Below are 13,839 nucleotides of genomic sequence, written 5' to 3' on the forward strand. Positions count from 1 at the left end.
GCCGCTCTGTCATTGCTCATCCACATGTATACATTCTTAATTCCATTCCTTACTTAGACTTGTGTGTATTGGGTATATGTTGTGAAATTGTTAGATATTACTTGTTAGATATTACATTTTAAATTTTAGTCATTTAGCAGACGCTCTTATCCAGAGCGACTTACAGTTAGTGAGTGCATACATTTTTCATACTGGCCCCCCGTGGGAATCGAACCCACAACCCTGGCGTTGCAAGCTACAGGAGGCCTACACTCCTGCACTGTCAGAGCTAGAAGCACAAGCATTTCGCTAGACCCGCAATAACATCTGCTAAACACGTGCATGTGACCAATAAAATTTGATTTGATCTCTTTAAATGTGTAAATTCCTATCTCACACTCTAACGCACACAAACTTGCAAACATGAAAGTCTATATAAAAGAGAGCAGCAAATAAGAGCAAACCATGTGAGCAGTTTAGTAGTTCAGATGGAGGAGCTATCCAGGCCCCCCTGGCGCTGATAATAATAGTAAACAGTAAACAAGATGGTGGGTCACAGGCGATGCAACATGTTGCATTTTAACCACCCAACTCCACATACTGCAACACAAAATAACGTCTTGATGCGTACACAACTTCTTGATGCGTACACAGCAAACCTTACTTCCAGATTTCACATAACTCATCCTTACTCACCATTACACAAACTAACCCGAAATTACCCAACCTACCCAGAGGAAGATTACTAATTCAATATTTAATTAATCAAATTAGTATTTTATGTCAAAAAATTGTAATGTTAAAATATATCACATTGCACATTTAGTAACGACAGAATGCATTTTAAACTTCACACAATGTAACACTTTGTATGACTTAATAAAAAATATATAGATAGGAGTGGGAAAAAAAGATGCTTGTGCATTGATATGCACACCAAAGATGGCATTAACAATAAGTAATAAGATGGCCCTTCTAAAAGCCTATTTCACAACATAGCCTGCTGAATTTGCAAGATAACTTTTATTTTATTTTGATTTCGGTACAAATGAAAATGTGGCACTGACTCGCCCATGGATTGATGTTTCAGCATTGTCTCAATTAAGAGTTTGGTGTTCAACTAGCTATGTGTGATATGCCTGCTAGAGTTAGCGGCAGGCGGACGAGCAATATCCACCTTCGTAGTACAGATGAAGCCATAGCTGGAATGTGAAGCTAACTGAAGATGGTTAGCTTTAGAGAACGCTGAGTAGATCTAGCTTGCTTCATAGGATACCCCTCAGGTAAGCTATGACATAAGCTAAATAGCTAACCCTTCACCATCACAGCAAAAACTTGTATTCTACTAAAGCTCACTAGCTATAGCAGAGATTGGTTGGTCCTGTCCTGCCAGCCCGTCTCTTTTTAAACAGACAGACAGACAGACAGACAGGGATCACTCACTAGTCACTGCTACTGAGGAGTGGAGGGAATGAAAACACACAGGCATGTACAGGACTCCCTGAAAAACAGTGGCAGGTGTTACTGAATCAACTATCCTGGCTAAATAAATACAATGAAATTAAATGAATGACGCAGCTCACATGGAGCTCAGTCTTAAACACAAAGATAGAGAGGGGTAAACTATATAGAAATAGAGAAAAAAGAAGACAAAAGACGGTAGAATAAAAATAAATATATAAATAAATGTGAGGAGGCACTTACCTGCAGCCTGTTACAGTCCAGCAGCCTGATATCCTAGCTCCTGTATTCAAAGTATTCATGATGAAACGAGATGATAGGAGAATAATGGTTTGTCTATGAAATGTTAACTAGTGTTTCAGTTCTGTTATTGTCAGTGAGGTTGACATCAACTACTGATACACAAGTGCACAGGAGGCACTTAGTACTACTGCCCCTCTGGCTAGGCACGTCCACAACAGAGAGAAAGGGAGAGCGAGAAAGAAAGGAAAGAGAGAGAGATAGAGACGGTTGGGGGAGAAACGAAACTATGCTTTAAACATCTGTTTAGCTTTCTATTCACTCCGAGCGACAGAGAGAGAACATTGTAGATAAAGAGCGCAATAGGAAAGAATCTGCAGCAGTGCCTGATTTCCCTCTCCTTCTCTCTCTCTCTCTCTCTCTCTCTCTCACTCCCCCTCACCTCCCCTGTGCTCCGCAACCAGCCGTGCAGCCAACAAACGTAAGAGGATAACCTGTCCTCCAGATTATGTTCGTTAGGTGGTATTAATAGCAGCAGGTTAGAGAGAGACCTCTCTTCTGCAGATGTATACACCCCAACACACACACACACACACACACACCTTCGCCTTGCCAGGCCCGCCAACCAACTGGTAATCTGTTTCTGACAGTCACTGTCACAACACTTCACTACAAGAAAAGAAACAGAGAGAGAGAGCGAGAGAGAGGAGGAGAGCTTCTAAATGCTCCCTCCATGTTTGAGTTGTACTTCAAGTCAACAACAAACAAACAGAGGAGTGTTAGCTTTCTCAGAGAGAGGGAGCAAGAGACAAAAGGAGGGAAAGACAGAGAGGAGTACAGAGGGAGGGGCAATAATATTCCCTAGTGGGCCGTCACTGTGTCTCTACGTGCCTGACACCCGAGTCTGGGGACAGCAGCATGACATCGTGCACACACACACACACAGATGGCTTTTCCATTTTCCGTATGGATCGAACAGCGGCTTCTGGTAAGAGTAGGGGGAGGGGTATGTTTCCTCATCAACAATTCCTGGCGTATCAAAGTTTAAAATATCTCGAGCTTCTGTTCACCCGACCTGGAGTTCCTGATGCTAAAATGCTGACCCCACTATATGCAGAGGGAATTCTCCTGTGTTATTATCACAGCTATGTACATATCGCACAAGCAAATACCAAGGCGGCACTCAGCGAACTGTACAAAATCATTAGCCAGCAAGAATCCTCTCACCCGGAAGCGGTCTGTATTGTCGCGGGTGAGTTTATCCAAGCACATTTAAAACACATTTTTCCAAAATATCACCAACACGTATCCTGCCCCACAAGAGGAAACAACGTGCTGGACCATGTATATACAAACATCCGCGACGCATACAAAGCCTTCCCCCGCCCCCACTTCAGCCAATCAGATCACATCTCTGTTCCTACTCCCCACCTACAAGCAGCAACTCAAGAGGGAGCCACCGACACAGAGAATAGTGAGGCACTGGACAGAGGAGGCAGACTCAATGATGCAGGACTTCTTTGAGAATACTGATTGGAATATGTTCAAAGATTCATCCACCCAGGACTCATCCATCAACATTGAGGAATATACATCATCAGTCACAGGCTTCATTAGAAAATGTGTTGATGTTGTACCCACAATAACAATCCGGACATACCTTAACCAAAAACCCTAGATGAACAGAGATTTCCGTACAATGCTGAGAGCCCGTACTGCAGCATTCAATGTCAGCAGAACAAACCCTGATGACTCTGTGGAGCGCGACATATACAAGGCAAGCAGGTAAGAGCTCCGCAAATTCATTAGGGACGCAAAAAGACAATAGAGACTCAAACTTGAATTGATGTTCGACAACTCAGACTCGATACGCATGTGGCAAGGATTACAGACTACAAAGGCAAATCCAGCTGTGTGTTGCCCACCGAAGCCTCCCTCCCAGACAAGATTAACACATTCTGTGCTCGCTTCGAGCCAGACAATACCGAGCCATCCAGGAAGACTCTTGCTGCTCCGGACGACCAGGTGCTTACGCTCTCCGAGGCCGAAGTGAGGAAAACTCTAAAAAGAGTGAATACTCACAAAGCCGCGTCCTCTGAGTGTGTGCTGACCAGCTGACGGGTGTCTTTTCGGATATCTTCAACCTGTCCCTATCCCAGGCTTTAGTCCCCACCTGTCCCAGGATGTAGTCCCCAAAAACATGGTGACATGCCCAAATGACTATCGCCCCGTCACACTCACCCCGGTCATCATGAAGTGCTTTGAGAGGCTGGTCATGGCCCACATCAAGGCCAGCATGCCCAGCAAACTGGACCCACTCCAATTTGCCTACAGCTCCAACAGATCCACGGAATATGCCATTTCCATCGCTGTTCACATGGCCGTAACACATTGGGACAAGAGGAACACCTATGTGAGAATGTTGTTCATTGACCACAGTTTAGCATTCAACACTATTGTTCTCTCCAAGCTCAAAATCAAGCTCAGAGACTTTGGTCTGGATACCACCTTCTACAACTGGATCCTGGACTTCCTGATGGGCAGACCAAAGGCTATGAGGATTGGCAACACCACCTCCTCCACACAGGGCCCCTAAGGGGTGTGTCCTCAGCCCTCTGCCGTACTCCCTGTTCACTCACGACTGCGTGACTTTGCACGACACCAACTTCATCATCAAGTTTGCTGATGACACCACGGTTGTAGGCCTGATAACCAACAATACGAGTCAGCCTATAGGGAGGAGGTAAGTGAACTGGCATTGTGGTGCCAGGACAACAACCTCTCCTTCAACGTCAGCAAAACAAAGGAGTTGATTGTTGACTTCAGGAAGAAGAGTAGGGAACATGCCCTGATCCACATCAACGGGACTGCAGTAGAGTCAGCAGTCTTAAGTTCCTCGGTGTCCACATCACAGAGGACTTGACATGGACCAACAACACCACCACTCGTCAAGAGGGCGCTGAAGAAATTTGGCATGCCACTCCGGGTCATCTCCAAATACTACCGCTGCACCATCAAGAGCGTCCTGACCGGTTGCATCATAGCCTGGTACAGGAATTGCTCTGTCCACAACCACAAGGCCCTCCAGAGGGTGGTGAAGACGGCCCAGTACATCACCGGGACCGTGCTCCCACCCATCTAAAACATCTACTCGAAACGGTGCCAGTGTGAGGCTCAGATTAATTCCTTCAATTTTCCACTCTTCACCTCGGTGTGAACAGGAACGATTCAAGCTACTAAAATAAACAATTGGAAAACGAGACTGTCCTACATTGCGCCAACTAAACTGTCCCATAGCGGTAGAGCATATCACCCCCTGGACATTGTGTGCTGAAGCTTGTACATATTCTCATATGTTTCCTAATCACAAACAATTACTGTAGTAATTCTTCAATTTGCTAGCGCAATTAGTAAATGGCTGAGAAAGCGACCGAGACGACGATGGCTATGCCGGGTTTGGGGTCGTGATCATGCCTCCAGTCATGCGATTATAGTATTTCTCTGAAAGATACTAACGATATACAGTACCAGTCAAAAGTTTGGACACACCTACTCATTCAAGGGTTTTTCTTTATTTTTACTATTTTCTACATTGTACAATAATAGTGAAGACATCAAAACCATGAAATAACACATATTGAATCATGTAGTAACCAAAACAGTGTTAAACAAATCAAAATCTATTTTATATTTGAGATTCTTCAAAGTAGCCACCCTTTACCTTGATGACAGCTTTGCACACTCTTGGCATTCTCTCAACCAGCTTCATGAGGTAGTCACCTGGAATGCATTTCAATTAACAGGTGTGCCTTGTTAAAAGTTAATTTGGGGAATTTCCTTCCTTCTTAATGCGTTTGAGCCAATCAGTTTGTTGTGACAAGGTAGGGGTGGTATACAGAAGATAGCCCTATTTGGTAAAATACCAAGTCCATATTATGGCAAGAACAGCTCAAATTAGCAAAGAGAAATGACAGTCCATCATTACTTTAAGACATGAAGGTCAATCAATACAGAACATTTCAAGAACTTCGAACGTTTCTTAAAGTGCAGTCGCAAAAACCATCAAGCGCTATGATGAAACTGGCTCTCACAGGAAAGGAAGACAGAGAGTTACCTCTGCTGCAGAGGATAAGTTCATTAGAGTTAACTGCACCTCAGATTGCAGCACAAATGAATGCTTCACAGAGTTCAAGTAACAGACACATCTCAACATCAACTGTTCAGAGGAAACTGCATGAATCAGGCCTTCATGGTCGAATTGTTGCAAAGAAACCCCTACTAAAGGACACCAATAATAAGAAGAGACTTGCTTGTGCCAAGAAACACGAGCAATGGACATTAGACCGGTGGAAATCTGTCCTTTGGTCTGATGAGTCCAAATTGGAGATTTTTGGTTCCAACCGCCGTGTCTTTGTGAGACGCAGAGTAGGTGAACGGATGATCTCCGCATGTGTGGTTCTCACCATGAAGCATGGAGAATGAGGTGTGATGGTGTGGGGGTGCTTTGCTGGTGACACTGTCTGTGATTTATTTAGAATTCAAGGCACACTTAACCAGCATGGCTACCACAGCATTCTGCAGCGATACGTCATCCCATCTGGTTTGCGCTTCGTGGGACTATCATTTGGACAATGACCCAAAACACAGGAGAGTGATGGAGTGCTGCATCAGATGACCTGGCCTCCACAATCACCCAACCTCAAACCAATTGAGATGGTTTGGGATGAGTTGGACCGCAGAGTGAAGGAAAAGCAGCCAACAAGTGCTCAGCATATGTGGGAACTCCTTCAAGACTGTTGGAAAAGCATTCCTCATGAAGCTGGTTGAGAAAATGCCAAGAGTGTGCAAAGCTGTCATCAAGGCAAAGGGTGGCTACTTTGAAGAATCTAAAATCTAAAATCTATTTTGATTTGTTTAACACTTATTTGGTTACTACATGATTCCATATGTGTTATTTCATAGTTTTGATGTTTTCACTATTATTCTACAATGTAGAAAATAGTAAAAATAAAGAAAAACCGTTGAATGAGTCCGTGTGCACATTGCCACGTACTGTGTGCAAACTCCCTGGAAAGACGTGTAGCATTCTTGAGGAAGCTTGAAGTTACCAATGGAAACTTTCCTGGGAGCGAGGAGCAAGAGGCGGAGAGAGACTTGGGGCTGTGATCAGAACAGGTGGAACTAGCATCCCAACAGGGAGATTGTGAGACGGCTGGTTACATACAGGGCCCAGGTTCGGATGATGACTTAGTGTTTCTGGGCGGCTCCTGGGGTTTCTCGGGTGACGAAGAGGGCTTAGTTCCGGGACAGCCACCTCCTCATGCTACGAGGGTAGCGGGGGAAAACCTAGTATCCAACACATAGGTGAAGTGGCCGTATTCACCCCGCGGCAGAAGTAATAATATAATATAATAATATGCCATTTAGCAGACGCTTTTATCCAAAGCGACTTACAGTCATGTGTGCATACATTTTTAGGTATGGGTGGTCCCGGGGATCGAACCCACTACCCTGGCGTTACAAGCGCCATGCTCTACCAATTGAGCTACAGAGGATCAAGGTTCGGTGGATGGCAAGCTAGCTGGTTACTTAGCCCTGTAGTCTAACAAGGGCGTGGCTAATGTGAATCCTACCTTCCGGAAGGCCGACAGGCAGAGATCTGCCAGCTAAGCGGACTTCCCCAGGGGCCGGCCCAGTACCAGATCAGACCGGCCTGGTTCCCAGGCGCAACGCCGGTCTGCCTGGCACAAGCGCCACCCAACTTCCAGGGGTGAGGTGAGAGATGGTCCTGCCATGGTGCAGGGAAGGAGACAGCCCCTGTGCACCTACCTCAGGGATGGGGAATGTCACGAGTTTGGGTCCTCCCTTGCCAGTTGCCCCAAACACCCATGGTGACAACAGTACCTTCAAGTGGCACGTCTAATTGGGGTACGTCACCGATGGCCAAAGCCCCCAAACCCAGTGTGGACCGGACATCAGGCAAACGTTTGCACCTAAACACATTGTTTCAACCCCATTGTTTTCAGGTTTCAAGAGTGTTGTGTATTCCACATGAGTTCAATAAAATATGTCCCTCCTCCACATTCAGACACAAGATTGTCAAGAGTGGTGGAGATAAAAAAAAATAGAAAAATAACCTATTTCTTCCAGTCCACGAGGGGGCGTCATTGCCCCCTCAGATGGCGCTTTACTGGAGACTCACTGCCTGCTCCAACCAATGGCGCGCATGCGGAAAGGGATGGTGGTTTACGTCCCATTCTAGACATGCGTGCCCTGAATAAACATCTCAGAATTCGCAAATTCAAGATGCTCACCAACTAGCGACTGTTACGATCTGTGCATCCCGGCGAATGATTCACCACCATCGACCTAAAGGATGTGTACTTTCATGTGCCCATGTACCGCAGTCACAGAAAGTTCCTGAGATTCCATTACGAGGCGATAACCTACGAGTTTTTGGTACTCCCGTTCTGCTTGTCCTTCTTGCCTCACGTCTTTTCAAAGGTGGTGGAGGCAGCTCTGGCACCCATGGCGGGCCAGGGGCTGAGGGTATTGGCCTATCTGGCTGATTGGCTGATAGCAGCGGAGTCAAAGGAACAAGTGGTGTTCCTCACATCCAGGTTGGTGTCCCATGTTCAGTCTCTAGGTTATATTGTAAACCAGAAAAAGAGCTGTCTAACCCCATTGCAGGGCATTCCACTCCTGGGTCTCGAGTTAGACTTGTACGCAAATCATGCATTTCTATCCCCGGAGAGGGGGTTCCAGCTCTTCTTGGCCCAATTTCGGTTGGGGCACTTAGTATGTTTTCGCCAGTTCCTGCGCCTACTGGGGATAATGGCTTTTATGATAGTGGTCATTCCCCTGGGACTATTATTGATGCGGCCGTTCCAGCGCTGGGTGCTAGCAACACGCTTGGATGCATCTCGCTACCTAAGCCGGTCGATTCAGGTGTCCCTGACATGCCTTCGGGCACTGGCCCAGTGGACGGGCACTGGCCCAGTGGACGGATCCCTGGCTGCTGTCACAAGGGGTTCTCATGGGCCAGGTATTGTCCAGCAAGGTGGTCACGATAGACACGTGACCCCAAGGGTGGGGCATGCTGTGCGAGGGTTACTCAATTTGGGGAGTATGGACGGTGTCTCTGAGTGCCCGGCATATCAATTACCTGGAACTTCTGAATGCGTACTTAGCACTCAGGTGCCTCTTCCCACGTTTGTCGGGCCGACATTTGCTGGTCAGATCCGACAATATGACGACGGTGGAATACATCACATGACGGGGGGGGATCGGTCTCTTCCCCTCCTAACATTGGCTCGCTTCCTGTTGCTGTGGAGTAGGGCGCATTTGCTCTCACTTCAGGCCGTGCATTTTCCAGGTTGCCTCTGCTATCTAGGGGGGAGGGCCCTCTTCCTCAGGAGTGGAGACTACTGGGTGGTTGCCCAGATATGGGTGAGGTTCGGCAGGGCCCACATAGATCTTTACGCATCGCAAGAAAATGTGCAGTGTCGGGAACGGACGCTCTGCGCATCAGTGGCCTCAGACCCTCCTTTACGCGTTTCCACCAGTGGTTCTGATTCAGCCCACGTTGGAGAGGGTGTGGCTTGTGGCTCCCCGTTGGCCCAGGCAGCCTTGGTTCGCGGAGCTTGTTCGCCTTTTAGGCAGGGACCCATGGCAACTCCCGTTGCGCAAGGACCTGGACCTGTTGTCCCAGTCGCACGGACAGGTTTGGCACAAGAGGCTGGTGATTTGGTTCCTATGGGCTTGGCCCCTGAGAGGGCCAATCTGATGGCTAGGGGTTTACCTCTGAATATTATTGCTACCATTGAGTCTGCAAGGGCTCCCTCCACGAGAGGGCTGAATGCGTATAAGTGGCAAGCGTTTGAGCTCTGGTGCCAAGACAAAGGAATAGTTCCTTTTCAGTACTCTGTGAGGGACATCCTTATTTCCCTACAGGAGCTTTTCGAGCAGGGACGCACATTGTCCACGTTTAAAGTGTACATGGCCGCTATCTCAGCGTGTCATGTGGGAATTGATGGAGCCTCAAGGGGGCTCATCCTCTGGTGGTGCGGTTCCTGAAAGGTGTACATAATCTCAGACCGGTATCTAAACCTATTGCGCCCACATGGGACTTGGTGCTGGTTTTGAAAGCGCTGTGTGCGGCCCCCTTTGAGCCGCTGGAGTTGGTGGATCTGAAGATCTCATGGCTTTGGCCTCAACTAAACGTGTTGGGGACCTCCACGCGTTATCCGTGCACCCTTCCTGTACTCAGTTTGCCCCGGGCGACTCTAAGTTGACGTTGCGTCCAAATGCGGCCTTCGCCCCGAAAGTCATGGCTATGTCCTGCAGATCCTTAGCTTTTGAGCTATTTGCCTTTTCACTTAGCTTATTTTGCTTCTGTAGAGCAACAGAGGTTACATGCCCTGTGTCCCGTGCGAGCTTTATACACGTACATTGAACGGACCCGCGATATCCGGTTATGTTACCAGCTTTTTATCTGTTTTGCTAATCAAGCTTGCGGCAGGGCGCTCTCTAAGCAGTGTCTCTCCCACTGGATTGTGGAGACTATCTCCCTGGAACATAGCAGCAAGGGGCAAGGGTTACCTAGCGGTGTACGCACCCACTCCACCAGGGGTCTGGCAGCGTCTTGGGCATTGTTTAAAGGGTTGACTATAGTAGATATTTGTGCTGCGGCGAGTTGGGCATCACCACACACCTTTGTAAAGTTTTATCGCTTGGATGTCACTGCTCCCAGTGTAGGCCACAATGTGCTTACTGCTAGGACATGGGAAAGTCACTAGGCAGTGCACTGTGTGCACAATACTCAGACTGCCGCATCTAGCGGGGTCAGGTCTGGGTGGTTTGCCATGGGCCATTTCTTTTAGTATTTGTTGGGGTTGGCTTGGGGATTGATTATATTTCCCCATAGTGTGTTGTATTAAGTTGACTAACTGAAAGGGAACGTAACGTTATGACTATAACTAGTGTTCCCTGAAGGAGGGAAAAGAGATACAACACCTGTTTGGCCCCATGCCGCCCGTTCCTGGGCTCGGTGAAGAGCAGTCTTAAATTGAAGGAATGAATCCGAGCCTCACGCTTATCACCTGTGGAAGGCAGGACTTCAACCGAAGTTGCAAGAGTGCGACTCCCCATAGTATAGTGTACCTCGTTTCCCTCCTTCAAGGAACAGTAGTTATAATCATAACGTTACGTTTCTATCTACAAGCCATCAGACTGCTGAAAACTTGAACTGGACTGACCACCTGCTCTGATTCTTTGCACCTTAGCACACATGCACTCACTCACGCACACACCCACACATATACAGTACATTCATGCTACACACACACACATCACAACTGCTGCTACCAGACTCTTATTATGATTGCTAAATTTAAACCCTTGCCCCCCAATCCCCCCTTCCGCAAAATGTGTAAATATTGGACTATAAATTGTGCCTTCCTGTATTATACTTATGCTAAAATGTTTATTCTATTCTACTGAGCCATTTACTTTATGTCCGTATTCTTATCTTTTATTATTTCTTATTGTCATTGAATTGTCGAGAAGGAACCTGCAAGTAAGCATTTCATTGGATCGAGTATCCCATGTGTATCCCGTACATACGACTAATAAAACTTGAAACTTGAAACACACACTCAGGGACAAGTGGGGAATAAACAGCATGATGAAACCCTACACTCTGTCAGCTACCAGTAAGGAGTGGCCCTGAAAACAAACACACGCACGCTGCCCAGTCTTACCGTAGGCAAACACTTCCCTCTCACACAAACCTCATGATTCCTGTTTGTTTTCTATGAAACACAAGCAAACATGTGGAAAAGCCACAGACAGTAACCCATGTAAGTAACTGTGTTCATAGAATTGCTATATGGAAGTTGCACCTAACAACAGATCTAGGATTAGATTATCCTACCACAATTCAAACCTTAACCATTAGGGGGAATGGATACATACATGACCCTGTATCAGTGTTTATGACAACTTCTAGGTACTCTGTCAAGGACATCTGTAGTCAGAGAAGCAGGCGTGTCCCACTACACACTAATCACTGTTAAAGTAGCAGAGTCAAAACAAAGTCACTAAACTGGTTACTATGCCGATTAGTAGCATTCCTCTCCATGGCAACAGAGATCCCCCTGGGGATATAATCCCAGGAGAAGGTTCTGTAATACTGCAGTTGTGTTGAGTAAATGACTGTTGGCCTAATACCCTGGTGCTATTGAGTAAATATGCCTAATACCCTGGTGCTATTGAGTAAATAGGCCTAATATCCTGGTGCTATTGAGTAAATATGCCTAATACCCTGGTGCTATTGAGTAAATAGGCCTAATACCCTGGTGCTATTGAGTAAATAGGCCTAATATCCTGGTGCTATTGAGTAAATATGCCTAATATCCTGGTGCTATTGAGTAAATATGCCTAATATCCTGGTGCTATTGAGTATATAGGCCTAATACCCTGGTGCTATTGAGTAAATATGCCTAATATCCTGGTGCTATTGAGTAAATAGGCCTAATATCCTGGTGCTATTGAGTAAATATGCCTAATATCCTGGTGCTATTGAGTAAATATGCCTAATATCCTGGTGCTATTGAGTAAATATGCCTAATATCCTGGTGCTATTGAGTAAATATGCCTAATACCCTGGTGCTATTGAGTAAATAGGCCTAATACCCTGGTGCTATTGAGTAAATAGGCCTAATATCCTGGTGCTATTGAGTAAATATGCCTAATATCCTGGTGCTATTGAGTAAATAGGCCTAATACCCTGGTGCTATTGAGTAAATAGGCCTAATACCCTGGTGCTATTGAGTAAATAGGCCTAATATCCTGGTGCTATTGAGTAAATAGGCCTAATACCCTGGTGCTATTGAGTAAATAGGCCTAATATCCTGGTGCTATTGAGTAAATAGGCCTAATACCCTGGTGCTATTGAGTATATAGGCCTAATACCCTGGTGCTATTGAGTAAATAGGCCTAATACCCTGGTGCTATTGAGTAAATAGGCCTAATACTGTGGTGTGGCTTACTTGAGGTTTTCCACCAAACTCCACCATTGTTTTTCAATCTCGATCCTGGGGTCTCCTAGATGGTGCAGGCTTTTGTTCCAGGCGAACAATAACACACCTGATTCAACTAATCAAGGACTTGACAATTAAAGTAGTTGATTAATTGAATCAGTTGTCTTAGTACTGGGCTGGAACATAAACTGCACAGTCAGAAGGCAAAGGGACTCTATTTAAAGGTGACAAGACGGCACTATGTATAACGATAAAATTGCTAAATGTGTAGTACCCATTTGTCAGTTAATCCAATCTGTCACTGTATGGTGATTCGAATCTCATTAGCTATACATTTATTACCTCTCAAGCTAATTTCATGAAGTCTTAATGACCTTGTGAAATGGGGGAGCCAAAACGACATTTTCAGCAGATCACTTTCTAGAGAGGGTGACAAGGGTCAAAATATTTGGTTAAGACCCAAATGTGAAGGCCGTACTCCTTCCTATTTGAGAAACGTGGACATGCTATTAGTTCCATAACATTCCTGTGCAGTACTGAGGACTTCACACAAGCTTTGGTCAATACTTCAAGCAAAATATCATTTATGGCCTACTTTGCATGCCCCAAACCCATTGACAAAACTTTCTGTTAAAGGAAAACTCCACCCAAAAACTATATTTTGGTATTTGTTTCATTAGCCCATTTTTGACATAGTCCCAAAATGTTTTGCTTGTCAGCAATCAAGTTTTCAAGATATGTAACTTTCAAAATACAGAAATGATCCCTGTATAATTCATTTTGCATCATATGATGTTGCGTTTCGCAAAATGCATTGAACAGAGCAGTGTAGCGTAGGGTGCGACTGAAATTTTGCGGGTGTGGAGAGCGCTGGGCATGAAGCGCTGGGCATCTGATTGTTATGACATACAGTGCATTCGGAAAGTATTCAGACCCCTTGACTTTTTCCACATTTTGCTATGTTACAGCCTTATTCTAAAATGGATTCAATCTTTTTTTATCCTCATCAATCTACACACAATGCCCCATAATGACAAAGCGAACAGGTTTTTATACATTTTTGAAAATGTATATATATCAAAAAAAATATTTACATAAGTATTCAGACCCTTTGCTA

The 13,839-nt window shown here is 45.6% G+C and overlaps 1 protein-coding gene across 3 annotated transcripts in view; it reads right to left on the minus strand.

The window, feature by feature from the left end:
• LOC121545320 (uridine-cytidine kinase-like 1) overlaps positions 1-13,839 on the minus strand; it is a 42,122-nt gene that overhangs the window by 24,418 nt on the left and 3,865 nt on the right. Inside the window, exon 1 of one of the 3 annotated variants that reach the window (XM_041855737.2) lies at positions 1,684-2,613. The exons of the other annotated variants lie outside the window; for them this stretch is intronic. Coding sequence (XP_041711671.1) covers positions 1,684-1,742 — 59 coding nt within the window. The 5' untranslated portion in view covers positions 1,743-2,613. Of the gene's footprint in view, positions 1-1,683; positions 2,614-13,839 lie in introns of those variants that run through there. 3 annotated transcript variants of the gene reach the window in all.

This window comes from Coregonus clupeaformis, chromosome 30 (assembly GCF_020615455.1).
Source record: "Coregonus clupeaformis isolate EN_2021a chromosome 30, ASM2061545v1, whole genome shotgun sequence".
Taxonomy (NCBI): Eukaryota; Metazoa; Chordata; class Actinopteri; order Salmoniformes; family Salmonidae; genus Coregonus; species Coregonus clupeaformis.